The sequence below is a fragment of the Takifugu rubripes genome, chromosome 17 (genome assembly GCF_901000725.2).
Source record: "Takifugu rubripes chromosome 17, fTakRub1.2, whole genome shotgun sequence".
Taxonomy (NCBI): domain Eukaryota; kingdom Metazoa; phylum Chordata; class Actinopteri; order Tetraodontiformes; family Tetraodontidae; genus Takifugu; species Takifugu rubripes.
This window is the reverse complement of record NC_042301.1, coordinates 9,088,095-9,105,812: the sequence shown is the minus strand read 5'-3', so window position 1 is coordinate 9,105,812 and position 17,718 is coordinate 9,088,095. Positions and strand designations below refer to the sequence as shown.

At 45.1% G+C, this 17,718-nt stretch overlaps 3 protein-coding genes across 4 annotated transcripts; all 3 read right to left on the bottom strand.

Annotated features, from left to right (window-relative positions):
• Nucleotides 1-293: 293 nt before the first annotated feature.
• On the bottom strand, nucleotides 294-8,651 carry xpo1a (exportin 1 (CRM1 homolog, yeast) a). The gene is made up of 25 exons (XM_011612630.2): nucleotides 8,062-8,651; nucleotides 7,378-7,510; nucleotides 7,083-7,184; nucleotides 6,760-6,832; nucleotides 6,621-6,682; nucleotides 6,497-6,541; nucleotides 6,245-6,426; nucleotides 5,861-5,909; nucleotides 5,666-5,785; nucleotides 5,123-5,251; nucleotides 4,859-5,017; nucleotides 4,403-4,585; nucleotides 4,128-4,266; nucleotides 3,795-3,976; nucleotides 3,443-3,599; nucleotides 3,147-3,310; nucleotides 2,946-3,080; nucleotides 2,685-2,868; nucleotides 2,424-2,530; nucleotides 2,146-2,340; nucleotides 1,894-2,062; nucleotides 1,545-1,679; nucleotides 1,304-1,463; nucleotides 1,101-1,197; nucleotides 294-1,030 (listed from the first exon to the last, which is right to left on the bottom strand). Exons 2-25 carry the CDS (start codon nucleotides 7,489-7,491, stop codon nucleotides 884-886), a joined length of 3,189 nt encoding a protein of 1,062 aa, XP_011610932.1. The 5' UTR covers nucleotides 7,492-7,510; nucleotides 8,062-8,651; the 3' UTR covers nucleotides 294-883.
• A 307-nt stretch (nucleotides 8,652-8,958) lies between these two features.
• Nucleotides 8,959-13,787, bottom strand: fam161a (FAM161 centrosomal protein A). 2 transcript variants are annotated; one of them, XM_029851519.1, is made up of 7 exons: nucleotides 13,543-13,787; nucleotides 12,481-12,737; nucleotides 11,141-12,331; nucleotides 10,385-10,552; nucleotides 10,225-10,324; nucleotides 9,925-10,064; nucleotides 8,959-9,709 (listed from the first exon to the last, which is right to left on the bottom strand). In XM_029851519.1, exons 1-7 carry the CDS (start codon nucleotides 13,675-13,677, stop codon nucleotides 9,448-9,450), a joined length of 2,253 nt encoding a protein of 750 aa, XP_029707379.1. In that variant the 5' UTR covers nucleotides 13,678-13,787; the 3' UTR covers nucleotides 8,959-9,447. The 2 variants fall into 2 exon arrangements, with proteins under 2 accessions (XP_029707379.1, XP_029707380.1); XM_029851520.1 differs by having other exon boundaries at nucleotides 12,481-12,611.
• Nucleotides 13,788-14,322: 535 nt separating this feature from the next.
• cct4 (chaperonin containing TCP1, subunit 4 (delta)) lies at nucleotides 14,323-17,712 on the bottom strand. Its single transcript, NM_001032679.1, is given in 13 exon segments — nucleotides 14,323-14,372; nucleotides 14,512-14,625; nucleotides 14,713-14,947; nucleotides 15,268-15,398; nucleotides 15,477-15,587; nucleotides 15,794-15,890; nucleotides 15,961-16,100; nucleotides 16,213-16,345; nucleotides 16,413-16,677; nucleotides 16,780-16,888; nucleotides 16,975-17,064; nucleotides 17,149-17,201; nucleotides 17,571-17,712. Coding segments are annotated over 13 exon segments (1,611 nt in total). The 5' UTR covers nucleotides 17,689-17,712; the 3' UTR covers nucleotides 14,323-14,357.
• Nucleotides 17,713-17,718: the final 6 nt, after the last annotated feature.

Below are 17,718 nucleotides of genomic sequence, written 5' to 3'. Positions count from 1 at the left end.
ACAAACCTTAACGCCCTTTTTCGTGCTGGTTGTATAGTCGCCTGAGGATGAGGTTCGTCTTAAAAATCTTTTCACGTGTTGGCTTTGGATTAATTAACAGCTGTGAGCAAAATGGAATGTGGTTTCAGATTTAAATGGAACAGACTTTGACTGGAGCAACTCATTCTTCCTGCTGCAACACTTTAGTATATTCTTTCCAGAACTTCCACAGCCTTAGAATCTGAAACCTCATATTTGGATTTTAAAACTCAGTTTGACCCGAAGTATTCTATAAACAATCAAAGACAGACATGTTTTGTAAAAATAGCCAACTTTATATTGTCAGATTTTCTAAGACAGCTTCACAAACAGGATGATACACAGCCTCTCTCCTGATCCAGATGTACGGCGGGCCGACCCAAACTGTCACTCACAGCAGGACTTTAAAAACACAAAGGAAAGAGGAACACGCATGTCCTCACATTCATCCTGCACCATTCATACGGACCTTCTGAAACATCTCACCAACTCACCATCGCTGCAATTTCAATATGATGTATATTACATATTAACAATGGTGGGGGTGGGTGAATGTAATGGGGACTGATGAGGTGCAGGCGCTTTTAAAAATAGTGAATGTTTTCATGCAGGTGCAAAATAACCCAAAAGCTTTAATTAGCAAGAATCAACAAAAGATGACATCACACACAAAACAAGCTATGTATAAAATGTGTTTGTGGGGGGTTGGAAAAAATGGGGTGTTGGAGGGGCTAAAGGGGACAAATCTCATTTACATATCGACATGGATTTGGTCGCCGTACAACCAAGTGCTAGGGTCCTTTCTCTGTGGCCCCTCTACTGTTTCAAACACACACCCCGACAGAGTTGAGACTACAGCTGGGCCTCAGTCACACATCTCCTCCGGCAGCTCGTGGGGGTTGAGGATGCCGGGCACAGACATCTGCAGCTTGTGTTTCTCCTCCTGGGCCTGGCGCAGAGATGCTTCCCTTTCCTCCAGGAACAGGTCACTCGTGTCCTCGCCCGCAAATTCCTGAGGAAGACACAGGTTTAGCAGTGGCATCAACACACAAGGATCCATCATCACTCCTCTGGTAGCTCACCTTGATTTGCACCAGGAAATCCCTCAGGTGCTCTTTGAAAGCAGGGATGTCCTGATTCAGACTGAACAGACCCGTAACGAACACCTTTACCTGTGCACTGAACAGAGGCAGCCGTTAGCCATACCAATAACCTGGACGTTAAGATGGAGGTAAAACCATTGCCATGGTGACCTTTCAACTGGACTAAGCTGGGGTGTACTTACTCTTGCAGATGGGGGAAGGCCGTCTTCAGCAGGTTGGCGATGTACTCCTGAACATGCGCCTGATTGTTAGATGGGCTGGTGGCACTAAGAGCAATGCTGACCTTCCCCTCCTCCACCAGGTTGAACATGTAGGCCAGGATGCTGGCGTGCATGGTCAGACCTGTACAGAGCACCTCAGGTTACCACCCTCTGTGTTCACATGGAAACAATTGAGCTGGGACATAGAAGGCTGAGACGGTACCTGCAGTGTGCGACGTGTCCGTCACCACAGAGAAAATGTGCTGCAGGATGTCGCAAAAGTACGTCTGGTAGAAACTCTGTGCTGCCGCTTCCTCCGCAGACACATTCTGCAGCAGAGTGTATAAAATCTGCAGACCTGAAACACATCTGGTTAATGCCTCGTCTCCATCCAAATGTTTTAAAAACTGAGATGTTGCATCAATAATCAGGTTGTAATTGAATTTAAATAAACCTTCTTACGAGACAAGTTTTCTCCAGGTGGTCAGAATGGCTAATGCTAATAACAGATGATTTCAGTGTAGTTTCAGAGTTGCTGACAGGAACTGCCTCATCCATCACTCATCGCTCACCTGTGTCAGCCACGTTCCTCATCGTGTGCTTAAAGGCCCAGATGATGGAGTCCAAGATCAGTTTGAACTGGGCTGGGGCAATGGACAAGAAGGCTGCAAAGCACTGGGAGGTGGCAGCTTGGAGGAGGTAGAAGAAATGAGTTCTGTGTTCTGGGAATTCTTCAAAGTCCTTACAAAGGAAGGAAAAGTCCAAGCTGTCAAAGTCAGACTCACCAGGGTTCAGGTCTGCTCCATTAAAAAACTGTTACTCACCTTATTGATCATACTCAATGTGCACTCAAACACAGCATCAAAGATCTTTGGGATTTCTCCTGTGATGTGGATCCCAAGTTTGTTTACGATGGTTGCCATGGTGCTGAGGACCTCAGGCTCTCGTGCAGCTGGGACGTTTCCCTGGTAGTCGATGAGCACAGCCTCCAGCAGGGGAGGCACAAAGTTGTCTGCAACCTGAGGACAGAGAAATGGGCGTGTCGACAGATTAATGAAGATAATGCAGCTGAGGAAGATTTTAAAGATGAACACAGACTCACCATCTGAGGGTCGTTGGATCGACTGACCCAGCCAGAGATCAGCTTCAGCGTTTCTCTCTTGACTGTCCTCATACTCCTGATCAAAGGCTGTTTGGTCACCATCTCACCTGTGACAAAGGTGGTTATTATAGTCACCCGCTCCCGCTCTACATGATGTGAAGCTAAGGAAACAACTTCTATTCAGGTGTATAATCAGGTGTTCCGTAACAAATAATTTCATCTTTCATTTGACGCCCTTTACAAGGGAAGTTGGTCACCTACCGTTGGTCTGAACAGCAGAGGAGATGTTTTCACTCAGGCACTTGTAGACATTAAGCATGTCCAGGTAAATCCGGCCCAGCTGGACAACAAACGGATGACCGACAGCTTTGCAGGCTCGAACATTTGTCTTCAGAATGCTGCCCAGCTGACGCACTGTCTCTGCATCCTTCAAGATGTCCACATTCTGCAGTAGAAAGAATGCAATTTTGCATATGAGAATAAAAGCAGGCAGCAATAAACAGCTGACCAGTCAGCTCTTACCTTGGTGGCCTGCTGGATGATGCTGTCCCACACCTGGTTGGGCAACAGCATGTACTTCTCTATGAGAACCTCCTGAACTGCCTGGTCTGTCTGAGCTCCAATCATGTAACCAACAGCTTCGTAGAAAGTGTGGACCTGCGTAGACAATGTTCCTGCTCACAGCTCATACCAGCCAAAATCAGAGTCAGAAACAAGACTGACCTGCTGAGGCTGGAGGTCACAGATGATGGTGTTGATGTTGTTGAGGATCTCGTCAATGAAGGGCATCACCTCACCCACCTGAACCTGGACAAAGTGACGTCTACACTTTTGAGCAATCTTGATGAAGGTGTCACATGCCATGTCCTGCACGCCATCGTGCGTCTCTGTGTGGACACGGAAGAATGAAAGAAGCGTTTGCCAATGAATCACAATGAATAAAGCTCTGATATGTTGGTGAGAGAATATTCTGATTCAGTACAAAGAATCATTTGATCTGATCTCATTTCATTTCTCACCGTGCATGAACTCAAACAGCTTGTTTACAACAGTCTTCAGAAATTTCCAGTGTGCTCTGAGGAAGCGAGGATACTGGCCCACAATGTACATGATGTTGGACGCTATAATGGCCTTGTTGTCCTTCCCTCTTTTCTGCTCGCACAGGCCTAGCAGGTCCTACACAGACACACACACAGTTAAAATTAGCAGTACCATCTTGTTCAGATGCCACAGTGGTTAATCATTTATTACACTTTCATAAAAATGGACTGAACAGTATTCCACACCTGTGAAAAATCACAAAGCTTAGTGAATATTTATTAGTATCATGGATGAACGTTTCAGTCAGTAGGAATAATATCCGTGTCAAACCTTGATGACGGTGACGAGGAACCTCTTCTCGTCTTCTTCGTGCATTGCCCCGCTGATGGAGCCAATGGCCCAGCACAGCATGTTTAGATTCCTCCAGGACCACTCAGTGCCGTTCACCTGGTTGTGGAGCTTCTCAGTCATGATACGCTCAGTGTCAGCATAGTCCAGATGGGTCAGATAGACTACAGAAACACATCAAGGGATCCATTTAACATGGACTAACACTAATGCCATGAATAATAAATAAGATCAAATCAACACACAACCTAAATCAGACAAAATGACAAACTGAAGACTGAAAACGTGCATTTCTGTATAGACACTTTGACTCACCAAGAGTTTCCCTCATATTCTTGTAAAGGTTGATGGCATCGGTGTCCTTCATGAACTCTCTGACCACCTCACCCTGATCATTCTCCACCACCAGCACCTCCTCAGGTTTAGCCATACGGCTGACCATAAGGAGACGCACCTGAGAAAAGGGGACAAACATGAAAATAAGAACCTTCTGATTCTACAGCAGAATTGTGTACATCCTGTTGTGTAGATTTAGCACCATAATGCAACAGGAAAAATGCAGGTGTGTGTGTGTGTGTGTGTATCGTGACCTGGGAGAGCACAGGCAGGTAAAGGTGTCTGCGAGGTGGTACGTCAGACAGCAGTGGGGTGCTGGAGGTGGAGAAAGGGCTCTCCCTGTAAAGTTCTGCTGCCAGGTGGTTCCAGTACTCCAGACAGATCTTAAAGATCTCTGTCTCCTCCACTTCTGACACCAGTAGCATGTAGTGCAGTGCCTGGGGGGAGTGAAACACGTGTATGGCCATTTACATCCTGCAACGTCAAACACTGAACACAACCAACAGCATAAAATGGCTCAGCAGTATAGCTACACATTCACCAGTAGTCAAAAATATATTTTAAGCATTGGCGAAATATAAATGACTTGACATGTAGCCACACTGACTCATGAGAAGTTGTGCCATCAACACACAGTAACATGATAAATAAGAAATTTGGGGCAGGGAGTTGAAGCTCGTTCCTGATCAACTAATGTGGGGGTGTCTCACCTCCATCAGCGCCTCTCGCAGGTTGGGTCTCTTCTCGATGAGCTGGCCATGCTCTTTAAGGAAGGTGCAGAGGAACAGGCTGAGGTTCTGGATAAAATTTTGCTCATCGTCCTTCCCATTGGAATAGGCCAACCTAATATTAGTGTTCAGAGGCAACATCTGTGCAGAAGGAAAGCACAGATTCAGCCTTTATGTGGACAGACTAATCTGATCAGTGGGTTCGCAGAAGTATAACTGAATGTGATTCAGTGGGTCTGTGTGTACCTGCTTGAGCTGGCACATCGTGAGGGTAAATAAGTTTACAAACTGCTCCTCATACTGGTTAACGCTGACACCAGCAATCTCTGTCAGACATTTGAGTGTGACGTTGCGAAACATCGGCACGTTCAAGAACTGAAACAATGAAGATCAAAGCGACAAAGTGGATGAAGAATCAGCCAACGCTTCTCTGGCTGTCAGCTACTCAACAGTCAATGTGAGAAGATAAACCTAACCTAAAAACATTTACCATCTACTTCTGCATCTGATTAGAGGTAAGACCTGTATCAACAGACTTAAATTGATGCCACCAGCAGATTCAATAAACAGCTTTCTACAAACTCCCAACACAAGCCCAGTTACAGGGTCTAAATAAGAATATTAAACATATAGTACGTATTTATCTATTCTTAGTTTTTATTTTTAATATACTGTCATAAAAAGGACAGATTTTGAACAGAATTTTTCTGTATATATTAACATAAATTGTGTTTCTGACACTATCAAGTTCCACATTACAAATTTAATCATCAAAATCAGTTGTTTTACCTTGTAGACCAGAGTGCTAATGAGCTTGGTCTCAAAAATATAACCTAAAGGAATCCAGTTCAAGAAGCGGAGGAGGGTCTCCAACGTGGCATGGACCAGTGGGGCATTCTGGGAGTTTTCCTACACAGGTGTAAATAAAGAATACAATGAGACCAGGTTGACACCTCTGAGCAGAAATGATGGGGCTCTTCTCACCATCACAAACTGGCACAACTGGAAGATTTGGGAGAACTCATTGCACATGCTGAAAAGACAGGAGACACCAGCATTACATTAATTATTTAACTTTATGCACACAGGTACGTAAAGAGATGAAAGAACTGCTATCGTCACACGGCCACTAGATGGCCCTCTGGAGCTGCAGTGACAACAATGTAAGACAAATCCCAACTTTAAATAAGCAACTGTTTAAACCTCAGTCACATCAGGAAAAACAGTCAGGTGAACTTCAATTATCTTTAACATTATAGGAACAATTTAAATATTTTAAAGCTTCATATGAAGATCTTTTTTTTCTGCAGCACCAAAAGACAAAACAAATAATGTGCTATAGCTGAACCGTCGTGGTCTTCTACTCGCCTGTCTTTGAGGTGTTTGGCCTTCACCTGGGTCATCTGGCCGCTGGAGAAGTCAAAAACTTCCTCACTGAGCAGTTTAAGGATAATCATGTTGTTCTGACAGAGGCTTTCACTTGTCCGACTTGCACCCACAATGTCACTGATGAAGGTGGGCCAGTGTTTGGGCCATTCCTGCTTCAGGATCTGAGAGCAGAGTAATGTCATCACCCTCCTCACATCATCAGGCCAGTAACCAAAATGCTATTTTTCTTACCTGTACGAGGATCATGTTGAGTTTGGAAATATAAACGCCCTCCTTCTGTGGAGACAAGTTAGAAGAGCGCTGTCAGCATGATGACAATCTTTACAGAATGGCGCGATCACTTCAGAGACATTACCTCCATGTTTGCAGGATCAGACGAAGTTTTGATGATCAACCCAACAACATATTTTTTAATACCTACGGAAGAGAAATAGTTTAAAAAATGAATCATTTTATAAACTGAAGCATCATTTTGGGGTTAATATTTGACTGACCTTCACACTGATTTCTGGGGAGAATCTTCCAGCGTGTCTTGATGACGGTCTCTAGAATCTGCAGTGCATAATACTGAGAGAGAGAGAGACAAAGACTTTAAAAAACAGACATGTTCAGCAACAAACAAGCTGTAACCCTTAAACATACTTTATTTACATAAACATATTTACACTTTCAAGGCTCCCCAGAAAATGTCAGTTATCAGACATTTAAATATGGTCCATTACAACAAACAATGCTGTGAGATTCTCTGATAAGTCACAATATGACCCTGCCATGAAGTAGACAAGCATCCGGTGCGCGTTTTCTGCAAGATACATACTTTCGTTTTCATGTTCTGAGAGAACTCCAGAATGGTGTCAACCCTTGTCCAGGCATCTGGGTGGTCCTTGAGGTTTGTGAGGACTTCTTGAGCAACTCTTTGCTAAAAAAGAACAGAAAAGTTTGAAAGAATATCCTCAGGTATATTTTGCCTGACCCCCCCCCCCCCCCCACAATAATCAAGCTCAGTCAGAAATTAACTTCTGAAAAAAGAGAGAAGTTTTCTGTGTAATAATAGAGCCATTTGTCCTGTAATGGGGAAAAAGACCTGTAATGGGGAAAAAAGTGACCCTCACCTGGGACCCAATATCATGGTACATGGAGTTCACAACATTGTCTAACAGGTTGATGTCCAATTTCTGACTGAAGTCCAAAAGTTGTCTTGCTGGATGATCTGCCAACATGGTCATTGCTGCTGGCACAAGCCTCCTGAAGGAGGATAGATTACTTCAAACTTCATAGCAGCAAAAACAACTTTTAACAACAGATTCAAGGTGGTGCTGTTCTAAAGGTCACAAAAACCACTGACATTATTAATCCTGTGACAGGAAAATAGGAATGTTTGCAGCTGTGGGTTAAAGATGAGTAAGACATTAATTGAGGCACTTCTGACATGTTAGTGGTTTTGTCTTGAGGTCTAGAGTTCAGTCAAAGAGGTGAAAGCCTGGAGCCCTCGTGGTCCGCCCAGTGCAACGACAGGGTCAATAAAGAAGAGCGCCCCCACCCGTCGAAGTGATGCACTTAACTGAATTCACCACAAGCCGACAGAAGAACCAGATACAAGAGCAACTACAGCATGTAGGCAACAGAGGTGCAGGAAACAGTCTCAGATAAAAAACGCACCGTCATTTTTAGTTACTGTGTCTGTCTGATTAACTTCCTCCCACTCAAACAAAATACACCGCGTTAACCAGTGTAGGACGCTAACGTTAGCCCATGAAGAATGAATTGATACTGAGCATGGAATGGAAAACACTTACCCGATGTTCAGCCTACTGGGTGCGAGTCGCTAAATATTCCGGGTGACGACGTGAATTTTAATGTTTGCGTATTGACAGCAACAACGAAATGTTATCTCATGGCACACGTTTACCCGACTCCTAACCTTCGGAAGCTAGATGCTAAGAGTAGCTGAACCGAGGATAGAAATATCGCTAATGTAGTTTCAAAAGATACTTATCGGAATGTAATAAAGGCCTTCCGTATTGTACCACAACCTATTGATAGTCTCCAACCACTGAAGGATGATATTTTGGCTAATATTTTACATATAAACAGCCAAATATCATAGGCTAACACTAACTTAGCGTGCTAAAGGAAAAGTCAATGTGAGTAAAGCCTGGTAGCTAATGTAAGCTAAGCTAATCACACAGTTTCACGGAGTCAAATTTAGAGCGATATTCCGGGTCATAATCACGACGTGAAAGACTCGTTTTTATTCGCACACACAGGTGGAAGGCAAGTATGTTTAATGCGTGCAAGTGTGCTCTTCCTCTTAGCTCATACTTCCATCCACAGACCGGTTCAAACCGGTTGAGACCGGGATATTCACTCTTGGCGTTTCGGCCCGCCGCGCGCCGCGTAAAATTTGGACTATGCACCCGCCCATTTGACCTCTGATTGGCTGCGCGGGTGGTGACGTTGCTAAGAGTCAATGAAGGGGAGGGGCCATCAGCCTGGCTACTTTAATAACGTTAACGTGAACGAGCGTATAAAAGTCGCGCACTTTCAAATGTGATTCAATCAATCAATCTTTATTTATATACCGTCTGTTACAATCAGAATTGTTTGCAGGGTAAAACTCCCCTTTAACAGGAAGAAACCTTGAGCAGGACTTGGCTCATGTAGGGGGACCCTCCTGCTGATGGCCGGCTGGGTAGAGAGGGAGAAGGGGGAGGACAGGTAGAGAATAAGTAAATTTGTTTGATTGAAAAGTTTTGTGGTGAGAATAAGGTTATCGGTGTTATTGACATGCAGATTTTCCTAGAATGGGTAAAATTGCTGAATTAAACAATTGGTTTATATTTTCAAAGACCACAACATGTCCGTGAAGCAATATTACGTTCACCAAACACATGTATCCAAAAAACATTTGATCTGGATATTATACATGCCAAAAACCCCAAAAACAAACAAACACACATTTGCTGTGGTGGAGGATTTTTAATCTGTTAGTTTAATTTTTAAAAAGAATATTTTAAACTACCAATGAATTTAGAAATCCCCAAATGAAGAAATACAGTACTTTATATAAAAAATACATAAAATGATCATTCAGTCTGATCACGTGACTACAACTATTTTCAGTAAAATCCATTAAAGCTCCCTCAGAGTTTTGCAGGTTGTGTCTATGACCTTTGATGACATCATGCATCTTCCTGGTATGTTGTTTCCATGTCGTGATCAGTGTCACTAGAATAGCTCTCATTAACATCGGAGTAGCTGTAGTTGTCATCAGAGCAGTGTGCGTTATCGCCAGCATCATCTTCGCCTTCATCATGCTGCTTCTGTGAAGACTCTGCACCTCCTCCAACGTCTTCACTGGGGTTTACCTCCACATCTTCATCATTTAGGAAGACTCTCCTGTACTGGACAGGTTCATATCCCAGTTCAGGCTCGTCTTGGTCACTAACACAAGGGAATGTCAGTGATGATTGGAGTCACACAGAAGTTTTTTGGACAATAGTTCTTTAAGGTGAAATGAGCGGCCAGAATCTGGGTGATATATTTCTTTAGACTCTTAGCGGATGAGCAGTCAGGATTTTGAGCAGTATGTGGTCTCCACAGGAAAATATTCAGCATATTTTGGTCCTATATATGAGGCGTGTGGTGTTTGCTTGTACCTTTGTTTGCCATCATCAGGCAGAAGCTCTCTGTGTGCAGCTCCTGATGTGGCTGCTTTGCTGAGGACAAACTCCTCAGTCAGGTCACATCCCTGCAGTGTGTCCGTGTAGCGCCTGTCGGCAGCCTGTTTGGCGCTCTTCTGTTATTGGAGCACATTCAGAACATTAGCATAAACAAATATGTGGTCATTAGGGCTGTGATCTAGTGGCTACTATGAGTGACATATTTTTTCCAAAATGACGAGGGTTTATGTTCCTTTACACCTTTTATTTAGATATCATTGCATGTTCTGAAGTTACCTGGGCGACCTGCTCCAGCAGCAGTGGTCTCCCCATCACCCTTTTTTGCATCTCCTTGATCTCCTGCTGGTACTCCCTCCTGCGCTGCAGCTCCTGCCTCCTGCACAGAATCCCAGTCAGTTCCAGTCAGTCAACAACAACGCTGTTGCTCAGTTTCTACCTGAACTCTTTGAGTTTGCGCTGGTGGGTCTGCGACAGAGCCAGATGAGGGTCATTGGCGTGGGCCCGTTGTGACACCACCCTCTGCAGCTTCCTCTCTCGCTGCCTCTGCTTTTCTCTCCAGCGCTCCTCCTCCTCCTCAACCTTCCTCCTCTGTTCCAGCACCTTTCTACTTAGGAAAACAGTCTGGTCACAAAGGCGGGGAGTGGAGGACAAGGCAGGATATGAAGCAGGTGGGACCAGATGGACGAGGACATGGGTGCAACTACGGGTGGGATTCATCACCTGTGATATGATATTATATTGTTATTCAGTCATGACTCCATAATATTATTAGTTGTATTATTACATTCAGAACTGTATAGAAACAAACTCCATTATTGCCTTTCGAGCCTTACCTCCTTTCTCAGGGGAAAGTTTCATTGGAAATTTGTCTGATATGTTGGACAAATGTTAACCAGAGAAGATTAATGTACAATTGTCTGCCCTTTCTTCAAAAATGAGACCTTTATCTGACGGTTATTTTAGAAACACAAACTGAGCTAAAAACGTTAAGTTTAATTTACATTACATTTACATTTATTCCCTCCGTTGTATCATATGACCTTGAAGAAGAGGAAGGAGCTAGGGGTCATGGCTTCACCATGTGAGGTCAGAGCATTCAGGATCTCAGCACAAAGAGGAACAGCTGAGGACTGGGATTCTAAACAGGACTGGTCTGCGTTGGTTTCCATGGAAACCATGCATATTACTGTACCTCACAGCTTCATGCCGCTTCTTGGTAGCACTAGTGACTTTGGTGGGCAGCAGCTCTAAACTGCCTGACAGCGATGAACAGAGGCTGGAGGTTGGAGTCCGGGGTAGCCCAGGACTGATGAATGGCCAGCGCTGCTCCCGAGGGCTGCTCTGCTCTCGCCCCATGTCAGTCAGGACACGTTCACGGCGTGATGAGATCTGGGATGTCCTCAGCTCAAACGGCTCGCAGATTGTGGTGTGTTTTAACTCTTTGTGCTTCTTCAGATGTTCCTGGAAGCATCTATAGCGCGCCTCAAAGTCAGGCACCTCTCTGTTGATCCGAGGCCTGTGAGGAAAGCCCTCATCTCTGGCTGTTGTGGAGGCCTCTTTGGTCCGCTTGCGCTCACTCAGGCGTTGTGCGATCATGCTGGGAGGCGTCGCAGCACTGTGGAGCAACTCTTCAGCCCTCATGTGGATCTTGATAGAGCGATACAGCAGCTCTTCCTTGATGTGCTCCTCTGATCCTGCAGCGTACACTGACTTAGGCACCGGCTTGGCCTTGAAGGGCCTGAACTTTTCATGGTCAGTTGGTGGGCAGACCTGCTCTTTTTGCTCCTTCTTCAGTCGTTCCCTTTCCAGGAAGCTGAAGGGCTTGGGGACTGTTCTGAGGTTGTGCGTCTCCTGCAGTCTCATCCTTCTCTGCTGTTCCTGCAGCTCTGCGTACTGCGGCAGATAAACATGTGCTGGGACAGGGCTGGCACGGAACTTCTTTTGGCACTCTGTCAGCTCTTCCAGCTGTCGCCTGAGCTCTCTGTTCTCTATCTCAACCTCCGCACGAGTCTTGATGCCACGCCTCCTCCTCTCACTCTCACGCAGTGTCATCTGAAAGGGTTTGGGAACAGTCGTCTTGTGCTTGAAGGGTTCTGCTTCTCCACAATCATGCTCCTGCTTGGTCTGTTGTCTCTTAGGGACCACAGGAAGGCTCCGTAGAGAGGATGACAACTGCCTAGTATGAGCGGGAATCTGAAAGTCCCGCCACATGTTCTTAATGTGCTCTTTAGGAGAGAAAAGTAGACCTTTCTCCACATCATTACAAGCAGGTTCACGTCTGCCTGAAGAGTCAGACTGAGCAGAGCTTCTCCTGAGGTCCACAGCAGAGAGGGACTTCCTCAAACCATGTGAAGCCACTGGTTTGCTGTCTGAGCTGAGCAGCCTGACAACAAGATCACTGTTAACCTGATTAAGTTCCTAAACATAGAATTACATCACTAACACAAATATACTAATACATTTCACTGGTGAGTCTTTTCTATATCAAACATACTTTAGAGGTAACCATAGACACAAACTAATGTCCCCCACCTGGGTCCTGTCTCCAGCACTTCTGCGGCTTCGGTGGAATTGAGGAGGAGCTTCTCCTGGTACATGCTCTCCAGGTCAGCCATGGTCTGCAGGTGAGCTTTCTTTAGCTCCTCCAGCTTCCTGTAGTATTCCTCGTTGGAGAAGAAGATTTCACTCAGGTCCGGCCGATGGGCTTTCAGAACAGCCACAGTGGACAAGCTGCCCTTCCTCAGGGCATCTTCATCACAGAACTCAGAGCCTGAGTCTTCATACTGAAGCTGAATAAGCCCAAACGTAAATGCATCTCAGTGTCTGTGCCCATCAATTCTATCCTTATTGCTTAAGTTCACATTAGAATTCAGCTATTTTATTTTTAACTGCTCTCAATAATTCAGTCTTTCAGTCTTTCATGTTTCCTCCTGTCCTGCAACAGTGCCCTGCTTATTGCTGTTAGACTCTTGCAAGATTAAACCTATTAACCTGAAGCAGCATGGGCCATATGGTGGGCAGTGGACACACACACACACCCTCACACACACCATTATCTGAGTGTGAGAGAAGTGGAATAGTGAATTGTGCACAGGAGAGGAGACATCTTGGATTATGAAGCATCTGCTGCTAATCTGGTGGCGACAGGACCAAACACAGGCAGGACATCAAATTGTGCAGCTCAAATCCCTTCAGGACACAGATTGACCTGGAACTGTCAACTGGGGAGGATCAGAATCTGCATTTGATTTTGAAACTGTATGAGAGTAGAGAACACACCTCAGAAATCAGCCTCTCCATTTATGTACCGTCTCACTAAACTTTCACACTGTTCCCGAACCGTCTGATCCAGTTTGTACCCAAGAAATAAATTTACCAGCACATTCTTGTGAAAAAATGGAAGGTTTAGGATTCCTTCACTGTGGATATTATAACAGCTAAAACTTTATACATCACTTCAGATTATAATATATTTAATACTATTTTCTGACGTCATCTGATATTGTATTTTTGTTTAAAAAAAAAAAAGAGAACTATTCGATCATCGCTAGTTTCAGTCGTTTATACAGTCTTTCTCCATTTGAAAGGTTTTACCTCCTCGAAGTCCCGGTTGTCAATCCGCAGTAAAGCGTCCCGTTCGTATGAAGCCAGCGGGGCTTTGGTCTGAGGGTCCACCGGCGTTTTCAGACACGAAGTGACCAGAGCGTTCGTGCGGTGCGCGTTCGCCATGATCCCGAAGTATCGGCTCCAGTTTCCTGAAGCTACCAAAAAGCGATTTATTTATTTATTCTGTCAAAGTGAACGGCTCAAGTCCCAACCTCCTTAGCAACAGAGATGGGATACTTCACAACGGAAGTGACGCCAGACCGGAAATAGACGTCCCGGTGGAAAATAAAAGTATGATTGTTTGCATCCTGACCTTTGTTGTTTGCATCCTGACATATTTCAGACTGTAGGTAGCAGCACATACAGAGGTTAGGACCCTTTTGAATGAAATTACTGAATGAAATCTGTAATGAAACGCTTTATTGCATCCAACTGCTAGAAATCATTTTATTATGTCAAGGTTTCCTATTTTCAGCATCAATCCTACAATAATGTACCACAGATTCAGACTAGGAAAATGCAGGTCTCAGATCATATATATTGTTGGGGATATTATTTCTGTTTGCCACTGAAACCAGATGGCAATCTGGAACATCACCAAAATCTAACCTCTTCCTTAGCAGAGACAATGTGTATTTTTCCCATACACTTGTCTAAAATAAATCACAATCAACAGCTAGAATCAACAAAAACAAGCCTTTTATTAACTTATGCAACCGAACATCCACAGTGGAAATTGTATGAAGTTGGCAGAGGCCTCGATCCTTCATGGCTTGAGCAGGCTTAGTAACAGCACACAAATCTTATCGAGCGTTTACCTGCCAAAAAAGAGAAAAATAATAAATTTGTTGAATTTATTGAAGAACACAGGTTTAAAGTTCCATCTCTACGCCGAACAGTTCTCAGTCAAAGCTCAAAAGTTGTGTTTTAACGTGGATAAATGAACCATCATCTTACCACATCATCAATCTTGAGGATGCTGCGAACCGTCTCTGTGGCCAAGGTCAGCGCACTGATGGAAACCAACAAAGGTTGAACCACCAGCTCCTCCATGATGTTGGAGATTCCTCCCTATTACACATTAAAAAATAAAGAATTAGATCAGGCTGACACAACCGTGCTGTTGTGGATGCATCCCTGGAGAGAAGCAGCACTCACCTTGCGCACGTTAATGCCGGCCATCTTGTCTCCTTGAGCATGCCTGTTGCGGAGCTCAGTCACGGTGGAAATGGGGTTCAGGCCTGCGTTTTCAGCCAGAGTTGAAGGGATTACTTCAAGTGCGTCGCTGTATGCCCGTACGCAGTAGGCCTCCATACCACCCAGTGTGCGTGAGTACTCAGCCAGACGCACAGCAAGCTCAATTTCTGGAGCGCCACCGCCAGCAATCAGAGCCCTGATGGGTGAAACATCAGCCAGAGAAAAACAGAAGAAAAGCTCAATAAGTACAAATGCAGATGACCAGAGGGTGAGGCTGCTGAATTAAAAGGCATCGATTTGTTGATTCATTGTGTGTATAGTGTGTGTGTGTGGGAGTGCTCGCCGACCAGGCAGCCCAGACAGCAGGGACTGAATGAGTGGCGAGCATTCAGACGTGACTCTTCCTCTGTTTGTTACGCTCCTGCAGGACGAGTCAGTGCAGGAGCGCCTTTGTCAGAGGTCCAAAACCACCAAGAGTGTATCGTGTGAAAGCCTGTTTCTGTTGAGGTAACTGACCTCTTTTTGACAAGGCAGCGAATGACACAGAGGGCATCGTGGATGGAACGCTCCGCCTCCTCAATCACCAACTTGTTGGAGCCTCGCACCACGATGCTCACCGTCTTCCCGGGACTGGCGCAGCCTGTGATCTGCACGGAGTGGAGAAGAAGTTAGAGGAAGCTACCTCATGATCTTTCGTTGGTTCTTGCTGACATCCTGATGCATACCTTCACCAACTTTCCAGAACCATCCAGGCTGACCTCCTCTGCTAGCTCCGCTGTGCCCAACATCTCTGGGGTGAAGTGGTCGATATGGGCGATGGGTTTGGTGCCAATAGTCTGGAGAGAAGACTTTGCTTTTACTTATTGTGCAAAAGCTGAAAGAGTTTACCCAAGGAAACATTAACAACTTCATATCACCAATTAACAAATGTGATCAGTCGCATGTATAGGCTCAGCAAGTAATCTGCCTGGGAGTGGACAGTGTAGTGTTTAACAACTAAACATCCTAATATGGGTCTAATACTGAATACTGCGACTGTCACCTTGCAGATGAACTCAATGTCCTCTCTCTCGATGTCCTTCACCACCATGATCTTCATTTTATTGAGAAAATGCAAGGCGAGGTCACTCAGTGCATCTCTGCAGTAGAGAAGAAGGTTCAGTGTTGACGCTCAGGTCAGAGTGTGTGTTCCTTTAAATGATTGTGTACCTGAGGATGGACTTTTGGATGAACAGAACATTACAGCCAGCCTTTTTGATCTGTTTCACCATGTTGAGGATGTACGCACGCTCCTCACGCAGCACACGATCCATCTGAGTATAGTCTGACACCACGATCTGGTTGTCCATCTACACGCCGGACACACACAGAATCTCAGGAGAAGCCAGTCCAGCAAAACAAGGTAGAAAAGCATGACTGCAGTGAACTCTGCAGACATCAGCCAACAACGTTCTGACTCACATCAGTTTTGGGTGGAGACAAGCAGAACTGGATAAGGCCTATCTTGGCTTTCTCCACACGACTCACACTACTGTTGGCCACCCTCTGGGTCAGAACCAGACCCTCCACCAGCTCACAGTCATCAATGGTCCCTCTGAAAACACGGTCAGACAAGTCTGCGAAACATAAAAAACGCGAAGCAGCAATTTGACTTTACTCACCCAAGCTTCTTGATGATTTTAATGTCGTGGAGGTCGACGCTGGTGGCGGTGGCCGGGTCAATAACCCGCATGACCGCATCCACACTCATTGGTGCCAGCAGACTGGAATACTGCGACACCACTTTGGAGCACAGAGACGTGGTGGCGCTGTTGAGCAGCGTTTCACGGTCACCCAGCTGTACTGGTTGGCTCATGGCCGTCAGCACCTCCACGCCTTTATCCACTGCCTTCTGAAAGGACTCGGAGATGATGGTCGGGTGGATGCCTGCTCGGCACAGCAGTCAAAGAACTTTCAATTTGTGCATTTATTGAGCTTACTGAACTGTAGCTGCACAAAATACTGCATTCATAAAACTTTGGTCTGTACCTCTCTGTAGCAGTCTGTTGCAAGAATCCAGCAGTGCTCCAGCAATCACCACCACAGAGGTTGTTCCATCTCCAGCTTCAATGTCCTGGGCTTTGGACAGCTCAACAAGCTGACGGCACAAATGTGAGAGAAATTAAACATCAGCCAATCCTGAAACAACAAATGTAATTCTAGAAAATCTCCAGTGGAACGCACCATTTTGGCTGAAGGGTGGAGCACCTGCATCTGTTTAAGAATGGTGGCACCATCATTAGTGATGGTTACGTCACCTTTCTCATCCTGGATCTAAAAAAAAGAAAAAAAAAAGAAACCTGCCACATTAGGAAGACTGCAGAATGTCGCTGAGCACCATGAAGCCAGCCTACTAACCATCTTGTCCATCCCTTTGGGTCCAAGGCTGGTACGGACCGCATCTGCAACAGCTGCCAAACCAGAAGGAATTGTCAGTTTGATCAACTCATCATAAAACTATGACATAAATCTCTAAACTGTTGAAAAGCTCAAAACAACGACTTTCACATTTGGTTCATCACAACTCTGCAGTCACTGTCATTTTCCGTCGATCGGGACCAATACCAATTTAATGGAGATTTAAGATCAATTGATTAACTGAGCATTATTGTACACCAACCCGGTGCTGAATTCAATTATGGATCAGGTCGAAGCTAATACGGATATGACAATGAATAACGGTACCTCGAACGATGGGGCCAGCCCCAATCCAGAAATGAGCCCAAAGCTGGGTTTCTAAAAATAGGTTTTTCGTGGAGCGTTCAAAATGATTATCCTACCTTTGGCAGCTGAGATATTACTGTACCGAATCTGGGCCGGTTTGTCGCGGTCCTGATACGCCCCTCCTTTGTTTTTACCCGTGTTTGAGGCGCTCGAAGTCGCTTTAGCTTCAGGCATTTTGACTATCGAATCGATGGAAAACGTTAA